The sequence below is a fragment of the Lemur catta genome, chromosome 6 (genome assembly GCF_020740605.2).
Source record: "Lemur catta isolate mLemCat1 chromosome 6, mLemCat1.pri, whole genome shotgun sequence".
Taxonomy (NCBI): domain Eukaryota; kingdom Metazoa; phylum Chordata; class Mammalia; order Primates; family Lemuridae; genus Lemur; species Lemur catta.
In genome coordinates this window covers 10,120,014-10,136,219 of record NC_059133.1, presented here as the reverse complement: position 1 = coordinate 10,136,219, position 16,206 = coordinate 10,120,014, and the positions used below count along the sequence as shown (strand labels likewise).

Below are 16,206 nucleotides of genomic sequence, written 5' to 3'. Positions count from 1 at the left end.
TTCTCTGGTACCTAAAGCCATGTGTGCACAGGGTAGGAGTTCAAATTGTGTTTGTTGAAAGAGGGAGGGAGGGAAGGAAGGAAGGAAGGAATGAAGGAAGGAAAGAAGGAAGGGAAGGAAGGAGGGAGGGAGGGAAGGAGGAAGGAAGTTAGTTCACCCTTTCACTGACTCAGTAAGGATTTACTGAGTACCTGCCAGCAGCACCTGCCGGGCACCGTGGGAGTTACCAGGCCGTGCAGGACGTGGGTCTGCCTAGCTCAAAGTACCTTCTCTTAATAAGAGGTAGGACAATATGGAAACTGTCATAACTAAGGAAAAATGTTGGTCTGATGACCATTGGCCTGGATTTTTGGGACAGTCCTGAGAGCAAGTGATGAGTGTAAGTACATGTGATTTGATTCTAAACCTGTTTGGACTTTATTAAATTACTTAACAAGACAGAAAAAATTTTCAGGCTATATGTAATTTTGTCTTTAGCAAATGTGATCATAACGAGGACTGCTTGACTCTGCACCAGCCACACACTGTCCCCCACGTTCCCTTCCTTGTTGCCTCCACAGACACACACAGATTCCTGCTGCTTCTAGGACTTTGCTGCTGATCTCCAAAGAGATGAAGCAGTCAAGAAGGTAAACACACAGCGCATCTAAAGAAATGCTGCGAAATCCTGGGGGCTCCTTTCTGAGGCTGGAAGTCGAGCACGTGGAGGATGGTACTGCCAGCCAGTGGGACTCCGCATTGTGGAAGAGGATGGTTTTTATTCCAGTCCCCCTCGTCCACACATACACCCTTAACCTCCCCAAATTCTAGGACTCACACTCTTCCAGTCAAAGAATATTAACTGAGTAGCTACTATGTGCCAAGCTCTTTTTCTAGGCACTTGGGCTATACCAGTGAACAGAACAGAGCTGCCTGCCCTCGTGAAACTTACAGTCTGGAGTCAGGGTAGTGGGGGGAAACAGACAAGAACCACAAGAACTAAGTAAATGTCATGAGATGTTAGAAGATGACAAGTCTATGGATCAGGAGCACAATTTTAAACAAGATGGTCAGAGTCGACCTTGTGAGAAAGCGATAGGAAACTCTGCAGGAAGGAGGGAGCCAGGCAGAACTGGAGGAAGGTTGAAAACTATGGGATGCCTCCTGAATTCGTAAGACAATTTATAACTCCCTGAAATGTGCCACAAGCTTCCCAGTGTGTGCTTTGCACCTGCTAGCCTGTAAGTTCCATGCGAGAAAGGCCTATTTGACTTGTTCTCAAAAAATATTTATGGGATTTATAGATTAGAATGTACAGAATGGAATGCCACCTGCAACCCTCTTCTTCACCCTTACTCCTAGAAAACTCCTACTCAGCCTTCAAAACCCAAACACAAATGGGCGGTGTTAATTGCTCCCTCCTTTGGGCTACCCACCCTGGCACCTTATACAAACTTCTTTTATGGCGCCAGTGCACTGTATTTCTCTCGCTTTCCTGCGGATCAGGGCCTTCGAGGGGATCTGACCTGCCTCAGGTATTTTTGGGTTCCACTACTTCTTGTGGGGGATGCTTGGTTAATGGTGTCAGAACTGAAATGACCTGTCCCCTTTAATGCTCCCTCTCAGTAAGTTGTCTGCATTTCCAGGGACCTGTGCAAACATCTGTTAAGGCTCTTTTGGTTGAGAACTCAACTCCTGTTAGCTAAAGTTAAAGAAAAACAGTGATGTTGGGAGGGGGGCAAGGGGGTAGAGCCCCAACCAAACTTTAGGGAGGGAAAAGCCAGGGCAGCCCCAGGACCTTGTCACCTCCCTGGCCACACCCTTAATGTGCTCAGCTCCATCAGCTCCCAGCTGTGGCCCTGCCTCCCAGATCCCAGGAGCAGGACTTGGGCTGGCCCCGCTGGGGTTGGGGCCTCCCTTGGGGCCATCAACCACCCAATAGTGGGGAGGGTGACAGAGAGAGATGGGCCCAAGGCTGGGGAAGGGGTTGAGGTTTGGGGGGTGGGCAGCAGTGAGGGGTCCCTGGAAAAGAGGAGTCACTGTGAGTCTGGGGGCCACACCCAAAGTGCCTCCCCACTGGGCCCAGCCCCCGCCCACGCCTGCCCACTCCCTCCCTGACGTACAAGTGGCCGGGCACTCCAGCCCTGTGCGAATGGTAGCACCAGGGAGCTAGCTGCACTGGGGGGCAGCTTTCTACCACTGGGGGCTGCATTTTTAATAAAGGCCTTGTTTTGTAAAAATATAAAAATACCATAACTAGGAATTGGCAAATTGTAACATCTGCCCGTTTCTATGGTGTAAATACTGCCACTGTGCCCATTTCACCTTAACACGGCACTGTCTCCCGACCCGGGGCTGGGAAGCGAAGATGCCATCCGCTCTCGAGAGCTGCTGCAAGGTGGCCCTGGCAGCCCCCAGGGGGGCCAAGGGCGCAAGGCTCCCCACAGACTCCTGTAAGGCATCCTGCCCTGCCACAGGCCCCACCCAGAGTGCTGGAGGAGCGTCACATCCTCCAGCCACCCTCTGAGAATTAATAGCTCAGGCACCGGACGAGGGTGGGACAGGCCTGGATTCACCAGTTTCCTGGGGCCTGTGGCCCCCCAGGCTGCCGGTGAGATAGGAGCCAGTCCCCCAGGTTCCTGCAGAACCTGCCTCCCTCCTGCTTCCAGGTGCTTCCACCTCCTGGCCTTGACCTGTGCTGATCTCTCTGCCTGCTGTGCCATTTTCCCCACTAATCTTGGGGTCTCGCGGAACCACCTCTCCCACAGACAGGCCTTCGCTGACGGGCCCTCCTTCCAAATTCACTTCTCCCCCAGTTCCCGGATAGCGCTCACCCCGAACTGAAGTCCCGCTGTGATTGTCTGTGCAAGTCCATCCTCCCCCATCAGACTGTGAGCCATAGGAGGGCAGGGACCCTGTGGGTTTGTGTTCACCACTCTGTCCCCTGTGCCTAGCACAGGGCCAAGCCTACGGCAGTTATCAATCCATAAGCGCTGATTGCATGAACAAATGATGCACGAATGAATGACGTTGATCAGTCTCTCTGTACTTCACAGTCCCTTCTGTACAATGAGTGTCAGAAAGTGTCCACCTTAAAACAAGATGTAGCACTTGGAGAGCCTCCAATGTGCCAGTGTTTTACATGTGCTCACTCCTTTAATCCTCACAGCAGCCCTATGGGGTAGATACAGTTATTATCAGCCACACTTTACAGGTGGGGAAACCGAGGTACAGAGCAGCTCAGTGGACCTGCCCTGATTTACTCAGTTACATGTGAACCCAGGCAGTGCCTCTAGCAGCCTTGGCCTTAACCATGCGCTGAGCTGCCCAGGGAAGCTCGGCTCTGCTCGGGAGGGTTGGGGAGGACTCCCGGAAGTGGTGACAAGGGGGCTGCTATAGCCCCGGTGCCCCAAGAGCTTGAAGCCTAATGGCAGGGCCGACAACTGATCGGCACTGTGATCAGGGGACAATGTGGCCAGAGAGCTTTTGTGAAACATGAGCCTGCCGCACTCCCGGCAGCTTCCCACCCCTCCCCAACCTAGTGGGACTCTGATCTCCTTGGGGTCCAGCCCCTCAGGGTGCACGGGTAAATCTTGCTTCCCATAATCCTATACTCCTTCCCAGAGACTGGGTTAGGTACAGTCATGTGACCAGTTCTGGCCAATGAGCCGTGAGGAGAGACTGCTAGACAAAAGAATCTCTGATTCTCTTTCCTTGTCCCTTGTCATATGTGGATGTGACACCTGGAACTGGAACGGCAACCCTGTAGCCACCTTCCTGTGGCTGCCAGGCTGTGGCCGCAAGGGAAGCTGGCCTTACGGACAAGCTGTCGCCCTGGGCACGCAGAGTGGAAGTACTATGGGGCACACTGGGTCCTTAGTGAGGCTGCTGAGCGGCTGGAGTCGCAGACCCAGGAGCTGTCCTACCTGGGACCTAGGTTGTTTGTGTGTTTGTTTGTTTGTTTGTTTAGCTTTGTGTTGAATATGTGTACCTTGCAGCCAGAAGCATCCTAACAAACACAGAGCGATGTGTAGCAAAGGCAAGGAGGAAAGGGAGTCTTTCGCAGGTTCTTACGATTCAAAACCCAGGAGCTCAGCCACAAGCTAGGGGAGAGGAAGGCTGAGCTGGCATTCACGGTGCCCTCCCCCAGCTCTCAGGGCAGCTCAAGATGTCCCCTGGGGGCGTCACAGAGGGGAAATAAGGAATGTGTTGGTGTTGGGGTTCCTGATCACAGTGAACCCCAACCCACCCACCCAGCAGGGCATCTAAGCTTCAGGGGAGCCATTCTCCTCTAGCTGGACAGAGGCCCGGGAAGGTGGCTGAGACCCCAGGGAAGACACGGCCCCATGCCACACCCAGGCCCAGCCCTGAGAGAGACAAGGAGTCTGTGAGGTAGGCGTGTGTGCAGCCAGGACCCGGGTGTCCCGGGAGGCAGGAGGACCCAGGAGGCTCTGCGGGAATGAGCGAGATTCAGCAGGTATGTGAGCAGGACCAGGAGCCCGGAGCAGATGGGACATTGCCAAATTCTGCAGACGACACGTGGACATGGGAATGCCCGGTGGCTCCTCCCCGCTGCCAGGGAGGGGCACTGACTTGCAGCTGCAGGGAAACGTGGCAGGGAGGAGGAATCCCAGCTGGCCGAGATCACATTTCTTCGGCTTCAGCTGATGGGAATGCCTCACGGACATGAAGTTGATGCAGAGAAATAAAGCACGGTCTATTTCGTGTCCCTCTGAGTTTGTGGGTCAGCTCATCCCCCCAGGTCTGGGCTGCAGTCTCCCAGATGGAGGTCAGCCACCGGCAGGAGCCCCCAGCCCACCCTGCTGCTGACTGGCCGGGGATCACCTGCTGCTGCCACGCACGCAGACCCCTCTCCCACGACTCCCTCCACCCATCCTGACCCTGTGCTACAGCCCTGGCCGGGTCCTGACCCCCACCCAGCCTCTTGTCGTCCTGGCATTGGAGGCCAGCTGCTCCAAAGCCAGGGCTTAGCCCTGAGCACTCCTGACTCGTGTCCTGGAAATCCCTCCTTCCTCTCTGGCCCCGCAGCCACCCGCCGGCCTCCCCGATAATGTTCTTGACATCTGTTTCTGCTCGTGGTAAGTTCCTGCCTATGTTTCTCCCTTTCCTCCAGATGCGCGCGTGGCAGTAGGTGGCTACTGTGACAGACCAGCCGAGCGGAGGAGGAGAAGGGAGAGGACAGGGCACTGCAGGGTCTCCTCCCCTGGCCAGGGCTCCCGGTCCTTGCTCCCCACAGCTCCCCTCCCACAATGCTCAGTGGAAGGAAAGTCATTCACGGGGCAAACGCTGTCTGAGCACCACTGTGTGCCAGACACTGCTAGTGCACAGACACGGCGTCACTCAGCCCTCAGTCGGAACAAACCAAGACTCACAGAGAGGAAGTGACAAGCCCGGGTCACACTACAGGAAAAATGATGTTGTGTGCTCTGAGCCAGGAGCTGTTCTAGGGAACCGTGGACCCGGGGTCGGAACCTGCGGCCTGGCTCTAGGCTCCACGCACTCTGCAGTCTGAGCGCTCACCCCTTCCCTCAAACTTCTCCAGCGTGCACTTCATATTTTCTGGGGCAACTGGCACTAATTTCACATTTGCTGCCCATTGCCACTCCCCCACAGGCCCTGGTTTGGGATCCCGAAAATGTAGCGACCCCCATAGCCTTGGTGGGGTAAGAGAAAAGGGATTTCGAATCTGATGTTGCAGATGGACAAAGTGGGGGCCCAAAGAGGCTGAACGAGTCACCCAGCATCCTCCAGTCCTCCAGCCGAGCAGGTGACCTCCTGGGCACAGCTGGGACAGGAAGCCACCTCCTGGCACCCAGGGCTGCTCACCTCTCGCTGTCAGAGAAAATTCTTGCAGGAGCAACAGAGCCTAGTGGACCCTTTATCCAAGCTGGATGTCCCCCGGGCTCAAACCTGGCCGCCCTTCTCCCTCCCCTCTGCTACAGAATCTCTCACCAACTTCAAAGTCCAGCAGGGACACACCTTCTCCTCCAGGATGACATCCACCATTCACCCAGCTCCCAGGCGTTGCATGTCCTCCCCTGAACCACAGCACAGGCTCCCTCACTCCCTCCATCTCACCCTCCACGGCCTGGGCTCCCCCTGGCCGAGGGCAGAGTGGTCTGTCTGCTCTCTGCCTCCTCTCCAAACTATCTAACATGCAGGTCCCTCCCACTGCCCAGGGCATAGGCTGCATTGGCCACCTCCAGCCCTTTCCTCCCATAGTCCCCTTTCCCCATATCATGTGCCTTTCAAACTCCTATCCATCCTCCAAGGCCCTTCTCAAATGACTCCTCCATTAAGAAGCCTTCTAAGATCACCCCCACCAGCATTTTCCCCTCCCTTCCCCACACTCCCATGTCGCAGAGGAGCTGCTGGGCAGATCCTCTGCCCGGGAAGGCTGAGGACCCAGACACACCCTATCCAAGCCCATGGAATGGATCCAGCCCACCTATGCAAACAGCAGGTCACGAGGAACATGGGAAACTCAGCCACCTGTATAGCAGCCACCTGACCTGTGTTTAACTCAGGTCACCATCGGATCACCCTTTCTCTTCACTATTCCCTGCATTTGCCCCCGGCCACCCCACAAAGCAATGGCAAAGTGGAGGTGAGGTCCCCTGACTCCCCGCCTGGGGTATTTTTCATTTCCCAGGGCTGCCGCCCGTCCTGGCCCTCCTCTCCGTCCCCTTCTTTGATGCCTAACATTTCAGGGAGAGAATGTCATTTTCAAAATACGTAACTGAGAGGGATGCCCTGGAGGTGGCTACACGGGCATTTGGCCCTCTCACTGAGGTCGCCAGGACTAAGCATTGCAGACCTCCTGGGGGACGCTGAGCCCCACAGACCTGGCAGCAGCTTCCCAAGGACCCTTGTCCAACCCCCACAAGAACTCGCCTGTTGAGGGAAGTTCCATCGCAGAGATCTGGCGGCTCTTACCACCCGTCAGGGCTGTGCCACCGAGTCAGGGACTGGGATCCAGTGCAAAAATCTGGCCCAGAAAGCCCGGGGGCCGCACCTGGATCACGACGGAGGAAGTGCTCACAGCGGGTCAGGTGGGACGCCGGAAGGGCTGCCTGAATTCATCTGCAAGCAACCATCCGCACCTGCCCGAATTCGTACGGCCCGGAAACGTCTGGCGGTTCTGGTTTCAGTTCGCAAAGGACAAGCTTTAATCCTCCTGCAGGTACTTGGCAAGAAGTTCCAAAGGCTTTGCTGCCTCAGCAATCAGTAAACCGCAGTCCCTGCGATGCACATGACAAAGGCTGCTGGCTGGCACTCAAACAGCCTTCGTCCCGAGGCCCAAGCTCGAGGCTGGTTAGGCCAATTACGTATAAACAGAACCTGGACGAAAAGCACACTGCAGGGTGGCTCCCCTGGGTGGCCTCTGACACGGGAAGGGCCCCTTCTCTGAGAGCCACAGGCACTCAGGTGTGGTGAGAAGCCTTCCTTCAGCGGCTGGGGGGCACCCAGGAAACAGAGACCTGTGCCCACCCCTGCAGGTGGGCTGCGGGCTGGGCTGAGTCCCGGGCAGGTGCGGATCGTTGCTGCTTTGTAGCATACTTTGTCCACGCGGTGCCCAGAAACCCGTGCGACACAGCAGGAACAGCACGGAGCAGGGAAGGGTGCCCCATCCAGTCAGTGGGAGAAGCGACATTACTTTAAATACACACGAAGGGTGTGGGGAAAGTATCCGGCCATTGTTAATATAACAAGAACAGTTTGCACCGCATGCATGGAACCTGGCAGCCGAGAAGCATGGACCGGGATGCACGTGCATGAACAAGGACAGCATCACTGTACTAATCAGTGGGCGCTAGACGCCGTTGAGTGAGCACGGTACTGTGTGGCCGTCACATTCTAAATGACCGGGCAAGTAGAGCAACGGCTCTGCATCAGATGTTGTGTTAAGCTTGAACATTCCTCCGCGGAAACTATTCGGATGATTCAGAAGGCTTTCAGGGACAACGCAATGAGTGCGGCACAAATAAAAGTGTGACACAAACGCTTCAAAGAGGGTCGAGAATCTGTTGAAAGTGATCCACACTCTGGAAGGCCTGCGACAAGCAGAACACCTGAGCATGTTGAACGTGTACGGGTTAGGTTAAGAGACGCCAGGAGAACTGTGTGAGGTCCCAAGGTGCCTACTTAGAAGGAGACTGAGGTGTCATTGTCCTATGTACAGTGTTTCTCGTATCTTGTATCTTCTTCAATAAATGTCTCTATTTTTCATGTTACGTGGCTGGATACTTTCCAGACAGCCCTCGTATTTCCAAGAGGCTAACTTAGAAAGTCAGCAACCATCAACATGCCAGAGAGACAGAGCTGTCAAGGTGTTCCACTGTAAAATGTCGTGTGTGTTTTTCTGCAGAGAGTATCCAACAGTCCCCTGGAGATGTTAAACACAAAACACAAGACAAATTCCCCAGGGGAGGGACTGGTTCGTCTGACACTTCTGAGTGCCTCACTAGAACACCAACCCCTGGGTGTTCTCCATGGGGGAGGTGACGAATGGTGCTCTGAGCTGCAGGCTCTGTGCCACACAGTAGGTGCTCAATAGGTGCTGGTTCAAGGATGAATGTGGCACTCACCAGGCAATCTCACTAATCCTCACAGCCACCGCATGAGGTAGATTATCATCATCCCCATTTTACAGACAGGAAACCGAGGCTCAGAGATGTGGGGACTTGCCCGAGGTCACAGCCAGGGAGCGGCACAGCAGACTGAGTGGCTGTGTGAGTGACCGAGAGGGCTGGTTTTTTTGTGGGTGGGGAGCACACAGAGTGGAGCCCTGGGCTGCCCTCTGTCTCTTTGGAGCCCTGGATCCCAGCCCTGGAGGGACCAGGACCAGCCGCCTTCCCAGGGTAGGCAAAGGGACCCAAGCAGAAAGAACCAGTCTGGATTGCCAAGAGGACACAGCATCCTTTAATCACGCTGGACAAGCAGGGCAGGGGCGCGGGCAGGCTGGGGTGGTCATAGCCAGTCTTCCTGGCACTGGCTCAGGCCCTGCTCCGATGACCTGGCCACATGGCCACGGCTCCCGTGGCTGTGAGCACCAGAGACCACCCCTGGGGCCCTCTGCCCTGGAGTCTGCAGAAGCACCAATGGGTGGCGGCCGCCCCTCCCTGGGAAGGTCAGGCCACCTGGGGTGGGGGAGAGGAAGGCTAGGAGGCCACCAGGCTGCCCACCCTGGGAGAGGGAGAAGGGACAGACACCTGCTGTCCCCTCTTTGCCTTGGCTTCCCCCAGTGCCTTTGTAGGCAGCATGGCTCAGAGGAGGCCCCTGAATGACCTGGAATGTTGCCTGCTTCAGGTCCCCAGGCCTGACGAGGGCTCAAAGCCTCATGCCTTCCATCCTGGCCCATCACCTGCTGGTGATATAGGGCAGCACCAGGCCTGAGGAGGGCTCTGTGGGTGGCAGCTGCCCACCGGGGCCTTAGCACCTTGATAAAGCCTGGAGAGTTGGAGACACTGGGCTGGCGTGAGGGGCAAGGAGGGTCAGAGAGCACCAAGGGACAGACATCTGTGTCTGACAGTGGCTGGAAGTCCTGGGAAAACTGAGGCTCAGACACCTTTGGCAGGAGGGACTGAGCAGGGCCCTGGCAGAGCCCTGGGAGGAGGCTGGGAGGCGGTGCCAGTGTGGAGGGTAGGAGTCCTCACCGGTCACCGCACCAGCTGTGCCGGGAGCTGGCGGTCTGGGCTGCACTCCCCAGGGGCCCCTTCAGCCCCAAATGCCCCCAAAGTCCTGAGTCCTCTCCTCACAGGACCCTTGACCTGGCCAAGGCCCCTCTGGGGTTTGCTTTAATGAGGGGCATTGGGCAGGAGGGTGAGGAACGGGAAGGGGATACCCGCTACCTTGGGAGCACTGGGTTAGGAGAGACCTGCAGTGCCCGGACACCCAGACACAGACCTGCCCAGGACAGCCCTGCGTGTTCCCTGCGTCTGCATAACACCTCCATGTACTCCTCTGTCTCCCCACCTGGGCCGGCCGGGCGCTCCCTGAGGGCAGGGGCAGGCCCCTGTCTGCCTTACCTCACCCTTCCCGGGCCGCGCAGAGACGCGCTCAGCGTTTGGTGAGTGAGGAAAGGAACGGTGGCCGCAGCGAGACAGAGAGAAGGCGGAGGGGCAGAGAGAGCAGGAGGGGCAGTCCTAGAGTAATGGCAGAATTCTAGAACGTATGGAGGATTTCAGAATGTTCAGAAAGTACTGGGAGGTTGGGAAAGTTCTAGAATGTGTTGGGTTACCCAAGTGTGGTTCATAGACGGATAGCATCGGCATCACCCAGGAGCTTGTTAGAAATGCACAATCCTGGGCCCCCTCTGGACCCGCTAAACCAGAATCTGCATTTTAACAAGATCCCCATGTGATTCACCTGCACATTCAAGCGTGAGAAGTGCTGGGCTACGCAGTTGGGAAAGTTCTAGAATATTTAGGTAGAAAGTTTCTTAAAATACGTGCAAAAGATGAGAGAGGAGCAGAAACGGTCTGGGAGGGATGATGGTGGTAAGGAAAGTGGGGGGCCTCCCCAGAATGCCAGGTCCTTGGGGACCACCTGGCCTCCCCGCTTTACAGGGATGCAAACTGAGCCCTGCAGGGGAAGGGACCTGCCCACGGCCACCCAGCTGAGGGGGTGACCTGGAGGCACTCAGTCGTCCTCGTCCTCGGGCTTGATGAGGTGGCCGCTGAAAGTGATGTAGGTGTCGACGTCGTCGCTGTAGACAGCGTTCTCACGCTCGCGCTTGAACAGCCGCACCCAGACGTGGTCGCCGGGCGCCAGGGCCAGCATCACGCTCTGGCTCTGCATGATGCTGCGGTCGCTGGGCTGCGCGTACAGGATGACGGCCGCCTCCTCGTTGTGCACGACGTGCACGTAGGTCTCCTTGAAGTTCCAGCTGTGCACGTTGAGGCTGAAGAAGTAGAGGCCGCGCAGGGGGGCGACAAAGCGGCCCGCGGCCATGTCGAAGTGCCCATCGGGGTTCACGAAGACCGTGTCAAAGAGCAGCGGCTGGAAGCCCTCGCTGCTGTGCAGGGCCGTCTTGCGGCCCACGGAGAAGGCCGAGGAGCGCGTCCGGCACGGGGCACCCGGGCTGCCCACCTGCCCCTTAGAGCCCTTGGTGCCCTGTGGGCCACGGTCCCCCCGGGGACCCTCCTTGCCCAGCTTCCCTGGTGTGCCCAGTGGGCCTCGGTCCCCTTTGTCACCTGTGGGACAAGTAGAGGAGAAGTCAGGGCGGGAACCTGGGACAGCGCCAAGGAGGTCCCCGCACCACATTTGTCTGTGGAAGGCTCTGCACCGGCCCAGGCCCAGAGAAGGAGCTGGCACGTATTGAGCATCTGCTGTATACCAGACATTGCCTCCCCACCCACCCTCTAAGACACCGTGACCATCTCCACTTCACAGAAAGGTCAAATGACTTGCCCGGGAACACCCAGCTCAGGAGCAGAAGGGGTGGCACACAGAGTCTGAGCTGTCCCAGAGTAAACTTGTTCCCCTCGCCTGGAAGGGAAGGTCTGACTGTGGTCCCCGGGAGGCCAGGCCCAGGGACCAAGGCACAAGGCCCAGGCTGGCAAGGATGTGGGTCGTGGCGGGTGCACTGTGGGTTCTGAAGGAGAAGCCCGGGTTAGGAGCCAGGCATTTCACGGTTGGGGTCTTGGTTTTCTTGTCTGTATTTTGAAGAGGATTGTGCCCACCTCACAGGGGCATTTGTGACACTCCACAAAGTGTCCTATGGGAAAGCGCTCTGCAAACTCTGCAAGCATGAGGCAGGATGGTTAGCCCAGCGTGGTCCAGCCCACCTTGACCTGCCCCGGGGTCTGGTCCCCAGAGAGGCACACCCCTGCCTGGCCCCTAGTCCAGGCTGGCCTTGAACACAAGAGAAGCAGGTGGCCACCCACGTCTGGAGGGACCTGACCCCACACAGTTCCCTGCTGCCTGTCACAGTGCTGCAGCCACACCCTTGCATGGCCTAGAAGGTCCTGTGCTTCCCCAGAGTCCCCGGGACCATGGGTGGGGAAGGGGCAGAAAGGAGGGCACAGGGCCCTTGGGGGAGAAGCCGGGAGGGAAAGGGGCTGTGGAGTGGCCCTATGGAGAGCTCAGGAACTAATCTGGGCTCTGTCCCTGACAGCTGTGTGACCCCAGGAGAGCTCCTCCCCCTGTGAGACTCAGTTTCCCCATCTGCAAAGTGGGAGGCATGATAAAGTGCCACACTCACAGGGCTGTTGTGAGCAAAGAACAAAGACAGAGGCTGAGGATGCCCAGGGCCTGGCCACCGCCGTCAGCCATTCCCAGCCCCCACACGGGAAGTGATTTCCTTCCTGCCCAGTGTGGGAAGCCAGGGAGCCAGCCGTCTCCTAGACGGCCCCCAGGGCTCCCGGCTCCTGCCCTTGTCCCCTGCCTCTCTTGTCCACACCACATCAGAGGGATCCATTTAAACCTAGGTCTAATCTGGTCTCTCCCCTGCTCAAACCCACCCCTGCTCCCCTGGCCCCACTCAGAGAAGCCTGAGTCCTGCCTGTGGCCAATAAAGACAAGGCCCTGAACAATCTGAGCCCTGTCACCTCTCCCACGCCACTCCTGAAACACTCCAGACCCAGCCCGGCCCGGGCCCAGGCTGACCACTCCATGCAGTGTGCAACCCTGTGCCCAGACCTGCCGGGCCCAGACCTGCACTCTCAATGCCCCTCACCCCGACCTCCTTTGCATATCCCAGAGCATTTATCACCATCGAACATTCCATCCCATTAACTTAGGGAATATGTTCATTGCTCATTGCCCATCCCCCCATGAGAAAGGAGCCCAGGCCGTAGGCATCTTTGCCTGCTTTGGTCCCAACATCCTCAGCGTTCAGAACAGTCCTGCCACACAGTGGGGACTCAGCTCCACATGCATGGGTCTGGGACAGCTCTCTGTGCTGGTTTCTCTGTTCCCCCTCCCCCCTGGCCCTCCCTGCCCCCACCAGGTGGGCTGGGTACTCACCCTTCAGGATGGTGATGTTAATGTAGGGCCTGACCTCAGGCAGGACATACGGGAGGGCGGACGGAGAGGCTGGGGACACATCCGCAGCATCAGCAGGGGCCAGGGAGTCACAGCACCGTCGGCAGCCCCCAGTGGGGGTGGAGGCCACAGCTTCCCCAGAGGTGGGCTCTTCTGTGGGGACCCCAAACACCAAGAGAGGGAGCAGGAGGGCAGCCCAGAGGGGACCCAGGGTGGCTATCCCCATGGTGACCTGGAACAAGGAAGGAGGGACAGGAACTCTATTTCACTCAACATCTATGATGTGCCAGTGTCCGGGGTGGCTGTTGCTACCCCCAGCAAGTGCGCTCCTGACATAACTCGGGAGGAAGTGTGATTGTCCCCAGTTAACAGACAAGAAGACTGAGGCCTGTGCAGGGAGGCAAGTCCCCATTAGGAGACTTGAGGCATGGCAGGCCTGGACGCTGAGTCCCCAGCACCCAGTCCATGGAGGCTTCTGCCACCCCCGTGCTTGGAAAGGAGGAAGGTCCTCTGCACAGCCACAGCCAAGACGAGGGTCCCAGGAGGCCTTGGCTGGGGCCGGGGAGAAGATGGTCCAGCTGCCCATGACTGGTAACCACTGAGACCGTCAAATGCTTTTCCCACCCTTGATCCTCTCTCGGGCTTGTTTTGTTGGCAGTGACTCCACCATCAATTAGTGTAGACAAGGGACAAACACAAAGGACTCTGCAAGCTTGTTCCCGGGGGAGAGGACGTGTGGCTGAGCCTACACTCTGGCACGAGAACACCATGGTTCTGACAAGGGAGACAGGAGGGTTCATTTATTCCAGCAGACGGGAAGCAACGTGCATGAGAGAAAACGAGCAGGGCTATTCGTGGTGATGCTATGACTGCATCGTTGAGAGGTCAGGAGCGGATGCACTGAGTCGTGGACTGCAGGCTGTCACTAGCCTTTACAGTGCCTTCGTGCAAAGTAGAAGGCAGTGCCCCTCCGGATGGACAAATTAGAAACAAAAAAGAAGTCCCCTTTGGAGGAATGCAAAGCTGAGGATGTGCAGTTTGGCAAGGGCTGGTGCTAGCCCACTTCACCCTTCAGCACCTTTGTGCAGTCAACATCCTAAACAACCTTACCCAGAAGTCCTGCCGGGAAAGCTCCAGAGAGAGTTAATTCATTGGAAGGTGGTTATGTCAATCATCATAGACCTGCCAATCAGCTACCAAGTTAGTAAACTGAAATTAGGGGACAGGACTAGGAGGTCTGGAAAATTCAAAGGAGCAGAGAAGTCCAAGGGTTTGGGAGGCTCTGTCTTTGGCCCTGGCCAAGAAGGGGTCCAGAGTTCCAGGAGAGGGGCAGGAAATAGCCTGGACACCAGGCTCTGGAGACAGGCCCGGGGCCAGTGGGCAGGAAGCCAGGCAAAGAGCCTTTGAGGTGGTGGCGGCCTTTGGGGGCTGGTGGTGAGTTATCGCAGAATCAGAAACTCAGCTTTTGAAACCAGACTGGTTTTTACACTTCTGGCGTTTCTTTGTTTATTTCCTTTTTGTTCTCCTTTAACATTTAGTACAATTCAAAAATATTTTTCTGTGGTTAATACATGTAGAGAAGATAAAATTATTACTTTTTAAAATACCAGACTATCTCACTGAGCACTGAGGTAACAGCGGGTTTGGAGGGGCAGGAGCCCTGTCCTCCCCCTCCCCACGCCCAGCTGGGTGGTGAGAGGCGGTGGGGGCGGGCAGTCTGCAGAGCCACCCACCTTTTCCTGGAGGGGCCCTTCCCAAGCTCCGCTCTGCCCACCCTGGTCAAGTCTCCGGGCTCTGCAACACAAGGCAGGGGGCGGCCTCACAGGGCCACATCGTCCCTCTCTGACATTGTCGTCCTCACCTTTTACTTGTAAACTACAGATCTCAGTGGTTTTGAGAAGAGCAAAATTCTTTTCTTTTTCCTGCCCACAGATGTGACTTCATGAGAAAAGCTGAGGTCTCAGAGTCAGAACTGAGATCCCAGAGTAGTTTACAAGCTGTGTGACCTATGGCTAGTGGCCCACTCTCCTTGGGCTTCCCACTCCTGACACTTGCAGGGAGATGACACCACCACCTCCTTCCCAGGTTATCGGAGAGGACTTCAGTGCAGGAAAAGTGCCTGCCTTGCAAAAGACTTTTAAAAAGTATGTTCTGACCTCTTCCCTGTGTCTGCATGGGATGGGAAGAAACAGCACTTCCCCCAGAGGACTGGCATGGTTTGGTGACATTTCTGTTTCCCATTGGCCCCAGCCAGATGGGAGTCAAAAGCTCAGAGACACAGATCCTGGCCTGAGGGGCAGGAAGCAGGAAGCCTTTAACAAGAGGAATAATAACCACAGCTAGGATCACTGACTAGCCCCGGGGGAGGGTGCCAGGCAGGGACCAAGTGTGGGGGACCATGCCATCAGGGGTACTTTTGAGGCCCCTGCTGCTTCCACTGGGGGTTTGGGACCTCTCTGGGGGAGAGAGGTGGCAGGGCAACCCTTCTCGGTCCAGGGTCCAGGTAAGCCAGCTGAGCTGGCCTGTGTCCAGGAAGGGCGGTACAAGCCAGGAGCGAGGGGGGTCTGCAGGGCAGGAGGGAGTGGGGAAGGGAGAGCCTGAGAGGCTGGCAGGTCAGAGGGAGAGAGCAGGGCCCCAGATTTGTCCAGGAAGTGAGGAGGGAGGAGAGGAGTCCCAAGAGCCTCAGGTCACTCACCTTGTGTCCCGCGGCCTCCCGCTTGGCTCACGGATCCTGGGCCACTGCAGGGCCTCTGGCTCCTTGGCCCATGTCAGCAGCACTAAGTGGCTGCCGGCCCAGAACCCCAGGCCCAGCTGGGGAGGGCGGGAGGAAGGGATGCAGGGAGGCAGGGCCAGGGCGGGAGCGGCTGAGCTGGCTCCCAGCGCCCCTCCTCCTGCTCCCTCCCTCCAGCCTCAGGCTCTGCCAGACAGAGGGGATTTCCTTTCCTTAACTCTTTGGTGGGCCAAGGGGGTCTTGTTTGATTCAAAGGCCTAGACAGTCAGAGCAGGAAGGGGTCTGAGGTCCCTTCATGTGAGGACGGAGAACCTGCTAGCTCTTTCTTCCTCTGTTGTAACACCTCACCCTGCAGTGATGGAGCAAGAACCCCAGTCCCTGGGTCCCTCCTGCCGGCACGCGGGAGGGCTCAGTGCCTGTCTGCTGAGTGAGTGAGCAAGCGTGACCTCCTCAGGTCATACCGTGTGAGGGCGGCAGCCAGGGCAGTC

General features: G+C 57.1%; 1 protein-coding gene across 1 annotated transcript; it reads right to left on the bottom strand.

Moving 5' to 3' along the window:
- Positions 1-8,899: 8,899 nt before the first annotated feature.
- On the bottom strand, positions 8,900-15,777 carry C1QTNF6 (C1q and TNF related 6). Its single transcript, XM_045552938.1, has 3 exons — positions 15,683-15,777; positions 12,970-13,219; positions 8,900-11,195 (listed from the first exon to the last, which is right to left on the bottom strand). Exons 2-3 carry the CDS (start codon positions 13,211-13,213, stop codon positions 10,642-10,644), a joined length of 798 nt encoding a protein of 265 aa, XP_045408894.1. The 5' UTR covers positions 13,214-13,219; positions 15,683-15,777; the 3' UTR covers positions 8,900-10,641.
- Positions 15,778-16,206: the final 429 nt, after the last annotated feature.

What these genes read in the sequence shown, in the direction of transcription:
- C1QTNF6 (XM_045552938.1), bottom strand. Translation starts at nt 13,213, where the DNA reads ATGGGGATAGCCACCCTGGGTCCCCTCTGGGCTGCCCTCCTGCTCCCT. An exon ending in TAACATCACCATCCTGAAGG is followed by an intron (nt 11,196 to 12,969) that starts GTGAGTACCCAG and finishes CTTGTCCCACAG; the next exon opens with GTGACAAAGGGGACCGAGGC.